The 6,000-nt window shown below is 37.7% G+C and overlaps 1 protein-coding gene across 3 annotated transcripts in view; it reads right to left on the bottom strand.

Moving 5' to 3' along the window:
* Positions 1-218: 218 nt before the first annotated feature.
* Positions 219-6,000, bottom strand: part of LOC143226706 (fumarate hydratase, mitochondrial-like) — a 69,057-nt gene continuing 63,275 nt past the window's right edge. For all 3 annotated transcript variants that reach the window (XM_076458047.1, XM_076458045.1, XM_076458046.1), the window contains exons 9-10: positions 1,915-2,131; positions 219-1,227 (exon numbers count right to left, since the gene is read on the bottom strand). In XM_076458047.1, coding sequence (XP_076314162.1) covers positions 1,020-1,227; positions 1,915-2,131 — 425 coding nt within the window. In that variant the 3' untranslated portion in view covers positions 219-1,019. The remainder of the gene's footprint in view (positions 1,228-1,914; positions 2,132-6,000) is intronic.

Genomic DNA, 6,000 nt, shown 5'->3' with positions numbered 1-6,000 from the left:
ATGTAGTGTGTGTATCTTGAAATACACTTCACTAAATCTTGAGAGCTTGTATACTATTTGAAACAACAACATACTGTTCTACTATGAATTAAGAAAACTATATGGGTATATCCCTCAGAGGTGTGCCTCTTCACTCAGATATGCAGTTTTGGTTAACCTGCAGCAAAACAATGAATGGTAAATGTACACTTTTAGCTCCTTCAAGCAACCAACCAACCTCCAATATTATATTACTTTTATTTAGTACTGGAATCTTCAGTAAAGTAACATGTTATCTAATATGACAAATCAAACACTTGTCATTACATTAACAACTGTAACATTACACATTTTCTGGGGAGATGACAGACTGGTATTAAAACAGCAGTTTCTGAAAAAACATTCATCAATAGATTTATGACTTATCAACAATAAAATAAAAACAAATATTTAAGGCCACATTTTCTACACATAATTGAACGAACATTTCTCAAAAAATGTTTTTCTTACACCAGGTAATATATTCCAGTCACTGATCAAACATACTCTGTTCATAATAACTTGGTTTTCATTCAGTTTTTCTACATGAAATTACAATAATATACAATTTAGTTAAACATTTGGTACAACAGTATATCATTAACTTTTATCATAAACTCCAACAGAATACTAATGTTAAAATACATTCTGGTTACATGGATACCTCTTTTATGTAGTGGAGAAATAAGATTCTTGAATATAAAATAAAACAACTATTTTAATAGAAATAAAATGTGACAATTTTTTTAAGACACTGAAGACGTCAAAGTAATCAAAACATCATGTGTTACCACTTTTTGTTTCTATTAAAATATTTTTTAAACTAACTTATTAATTGGCTAATTTCATTAAACAATTAACTCACTCAGTTTGTCAGCAAATAATTTTCTAAGTAGCTCAAACTGTTTAAAACATTTCCAGACAGTAGAATGGGAGCTCTTCTTGTCAGATCTAACATGGTAAAATCATTTTATCACTTCATCCACTATACAAAATATGCCCTATTTTGGCCCCAACATTTCCTCCGGCTTTACTAACTTATCAAACTGTTCAGAGGTTAATAACCCGAGCTTAATAGCAGTTTCTTTGAGCGTTGCTCCATCTTTGTGAGCTGTCTTGGCAATTTTGGCAGCTTTGTCGTATCCGATGTGCGGATTGAGTGCAGTAACTAACATGAGCGATTCATTAAGAAGCTTACTGATGCGTTCTCTGTAACAACAAAAAATTAAAATTACTGTGTTATGGCATATAAATAAATAAATATAAGGACTTAATTATTACATATTTCATTTTTTGCAGATCTTTTATGTTCTATAAAAGAAAAGTATTCAACTTATTCTGATGTTTTGTCACACAAACATCCCTTCTTTAACAGACCACGTTCTGCTAAGTACTTCATGTAGTATGTTGGTGATAAGGCATGAAACTTAAGTAACTTGTAAATTATTATAATTTACAGTCAATACCACTTGATACACCATAGAACTGATACATATTCAAACTCTGAAATTTCATTCTTATAGAGTTAAAGTAATTATTTCTCTTGAAGAACCTGTACTAATATCCACAGTGAACAATGTCTGTCAAAAAAAAAAAACGTTCGACTGTTTTCGAAACTTTTAGCATGAAGGAATTGCCAATACAGTTTTAAAATATATAAGTGAGTGATGTCTAATAAATAGTTTGAAGATACAACATTAAAGCATGCTTCAATGTCACTTTCCAAAAGTAGTTGGAGTTAAAAAAGAATTAATTATAATCATTCTATTTTACACTATTAATAACTGTGCATCACAGACCTGGAGTTTGTTCTGTAGTATGCATTATAATCTAATAATAATCATGTCTATCCTCTCTGCTTACCATTACATATTTTTTCACTACTATACCACTTACTTGTTTGCTTGAATACCTGCAACACAGTTATTGGTAAATGACACGCAGCTATCTGCAATCAGTCGGGAAGAACGAAGCAAGTTTGCAACAATCATCGGTTTGAAGACATTCAGTTCAAAATGACCATTGCTTCCACCAATAGTGACAGCTACATGATTTCCCATGACCTGGGCAGCTACCATTGTGATAGCTTCACACTGGGTTGGGTTCACTTTACCTACATAAATAAAACCATTTAATTACACAGTTGCTGATAAATAAAAATAGATATGATGAATCCCCTAATTTCTCTAAACTTAAGTTACACCTGGTGAAGAAAGCAAGCCATACAAACCAAACCAAAGTCAATACATTTCAGTATTCATGTACTACTTAGCTTTTATGTGATCCAGGGCAAGAGAAATGATGTGTAATTTGGCATTGAACACAGCAACTGTAGAGGAGATTCTGTGTGCAACCACTGAACCATAAAAAACCATGTCAGAGTCCACTTTTTTGAATTATCCATACAAATGGAAATAAAAAAGATTGAAAAGATGTTTGGCAAACAGAAGACGAAAGTATCTGCCTTCCTCATATGATTCAAAGAAAGGTCACACTTGGGGGTGGTAATAACCTATGGTGAGATGGGCTGACCAGTTGATACAGCAATGTAGCAATTTTGTCCAAGGACAGACCAAATTCATCTAACTGCGCCTGGATACAAAAGCCAAAAGGAACAATGACAGACTGTCTGTTCTGAAAAAGCATGGGATACTGAGGAAGAAAAACAATCCCAGGTGGGATGTTGTGGTAAAGATCAAAGTTTTGATATACACAATAAAGACAGTTGAAAACAGCAGATGTAGAGGAGGTTCACAAGATTCTGTGTACAAACTCTGGATCAGGGAAGTGAAGAAAGCCCTGATGGTGAATAAGGTCAAGCATCTTCAAACCCAAGGTCATGGCAGACCCACATAGTCCAGTTTTGATCAAATGAGGGCAAGATAGATCTTTAGCACAGAACATTAATCAGCACCCCAAGAGGTGCAAGAGAGGACACAATGGATGTTCAGTGCTCTTGTACACTTGACTCATAGATGCATGATGTGTGGTATAAAGGTTAGCTTGTGGTCAAAGATAAGCCCAAGAACTTTGCTTCAGGGACCATGAGAAGCACAACTTCACCTACATGGAGTTTTGGAATGGGGTAATTACCCTGTTGACAGCAAAAGTGCATGCAAATGGTTTTAGAGAGAAAAAGTGAAACTGTTTGCTAAGTTCCACTTCAGTAAACAAGTGAGGGCAGTCTGTAGCTGCCACTCAATGAATCTCATGCTTGATGACTGGCACGAGACATGGAAGCCATCAACATACAGCATGTTTGCAATGACAGGAGGAAGTTTTCTAATGATGGTATTAATCTTTATCCTGAAAAGTGTGTCACTCAAAACACAGCCCTGAGGGACTCCAGGTTCCTGTAGGAAAGAATGGAAAAGTGTTGAACTTGCATGGACTTGGAATCACAAACCTATTAAAAACTTCTTAATAAAAATGGGCAAATGGCCACACATCCCATATGAGTGGAGGTCTCACAAAATACCATACCTCCACAAAGTATCATAAGCCTTCTCAAGGTCAAAGATTACTAACACAAGAAGTTGTCACTTGAGAAAAGCTTCTTTGATCAACATTTCAAGTTGAATCTGATAGTCCAAGGTGGAGCCCTGTTGCTGAAACCTGCACTGGGTGGACGAGGAGAGATTGTTTGATTCAAGGAACCAAACAAGATAAGCATTAACCATCCTCTCTAAGATCTTACAGAGACAGCTCATCAAAGCAATTGGATAGTAGTTTGAAGGAATTCTGGGATCCTTCCCAGGCTTAGAAAAAGTTAGGGCAATAGCCTTGTGCCACGAATCAAGAAAAGCATTTTCCTGCCAGATCCAATTAAAAACAACAAGCAGAATAACAAACGAAGCAGGAGAGAGATGGTGCAGCATCTCATAGTGCATATCATCAGGTCAGACCAATGGTGCATATCATCAGGTCAGACCAATGGTGCATATCATCAGGTCAGACCAATGTACTGCCAGACTGATGAAGAACAAGTTTGAGTTCCACCAGTGTAAAGTTATTATAGTCAATCAGCCCAAAAGAAAAGAATCAATCACTCTGCTCAAATTTTAATGGCTAAGAGGGTGGAGGATGAAACAGAAGTGCTAGATACACAGAAAAATCTTTTGCTAAGAGTATCGGCAATACTCTGGGCATCAGTAACTTCCTGAACATCAGAGATCAAGTTCAAAAAGGGGACAAAAGTATACAGCCCACTGACCTTCCAAATCTCGTCCCATATGACTTTGGAACTGATGGTAGAAGAGATGCTGGTTGTGTACTTAATCCAAGATTCTTTCTGACTTTGACATTTTACCCGCCGAGCATGGGCATGGGCTTGCTGAAAAGTGTTGTGGTTCAAAAGTGTGGGATACCTACAAAATGTATCCCTAGCCTGTTTTTGAGTCTTCCATGCCACATGGCAGGCAAGATTCCATGAAGTCATTTATCAATGGCTCACAGATGACAGCAAGATCAAGTTCTGAGAGAGCAGTGAAACAGAGCCAATAGCTTGGTCCAGCTCAATTAGAGTAAAAGACTGACTACATACATGAAAACATGCTTAAATATCAGTATTGAAGAGAGAAAAGTTGTGATCCAAGAGCACATGCTCTATGGAGCAACCTCTCCCATCAATATCAGTACCTCCCCAGAGGGGATTATGTTCATTAAAGCCCCACAGAAATCAAAAGGGAGGTGACAACTGTTCAATGAGAGCATTAAGGTTTGATTGATTATAGGTCTCTCTATGACGTAGGTAGAGAGAACAAATAGTGATGGTACGACCAAAGGAAACACAGATGGCTACAGCCTCCAAGGGTGTGTCGAGTGGCAAAGACAGGGTGAGTACATGCTGATCAACCAACAGTGCCACCCTCCATGCACTCATCCACCACACAGCCTGTCATTTCTGTATAATTACAACTGCCAAAAGGTGGCTGTATCAGCTGGTTTCAGAAAATTTTTCCTGTAAGAAAAGACACACAGGATGGTAAGAATCAATCAGCACTTTGATTTCATCCAAATTAGAACACAAACCTCAACAGTTCTACAGTGGCCATTTTTAGTTATGTAAAGCAGAATTGGGCAGAGAGCCCTTCTGTTTTCGACCACATCTTTTCTCTTTATTTGAAGGAGGTCTATCAACCTCCACAGATCCCACCCTGGATCAAGTGGGCAGGTCTGTGTCATAGGAAGAAGATTCCAGCTGCTGAGAGCATGGACAAATAATCATTCTACATCTCAGGGCCAGATAAGAAGATAGACCTCAGGAAACTCCAGAACCTGGGGCCAAAGGAAGTGGATCCAGGGAGTCACTGAAAAGAGTGATGGAGACAGAAATGGGTATATATGTTGACTCATCAACACTCTCAACCATGGAAAGCAAAAGACTCTTCAAGGTGGTTTGAAAATGACTCTGTTGGAGGCATGGAGAGATCTGTCTGCACTCCCACTGTACCAGTGGAATGGAGTGTAACAACATGCGTGGAGTGGGGGGGGACTATAATTTCTATAACAGACACGAGATATTATTTGCAGTCTTCAAACATTGTATCCCTTTCTCCTCCATCACTTAAGAGCAGAATGCAAGTATAAGGGGAGTGAACCACTACAGTTGATACAGTGTGGTTCCAGTTCACATTTGTTGACATTGTAGTCTTTGCCACCACAACAAGCACATGTTAATGATCCATGACAAGAGGTTTTTGAATTTCCAAACTGCTGGTACTGGAAAACATTGGAGAAGGTTTGGAATATATGGCCTTACCTTACTTGGATAGTGACAGGTGGATGTTAACCTGAAGATGACCTAGGAAGGTCGAAATGTTGTTCTCTGCTTATCAATAAAAGTGTTAATATCCATAACAAGCAACTTTATTGAGCATGGCAGTACATCCCCAGTAAACTAACTCACAAGAAGCAGTTTATTGAAATATAACAATATATACCCTCCACACTACACAATGACATGCCTAACGAAACTTGGTA

The sequence above is a fragment of the Tachypleus tridentatus genome, chromosome 9, assembly GCF_004210375.1.
Source record: "Tachypleus tridentatus isolate NWPU-2018 chromosome 9, ASM421037v1, whole genome shotgun sequence".
Lineage (NCBI taxonomy): Eukaryota > Metazoa > Arthropoda > Merostomata > Xiphosura > Limulidae > Tachypleus > Tachypleus tridentatus.
Note: the sequence above shows the minus strand (reverse complement) of the source record. Positions and strands in the feature narration are given on the sequence as shown.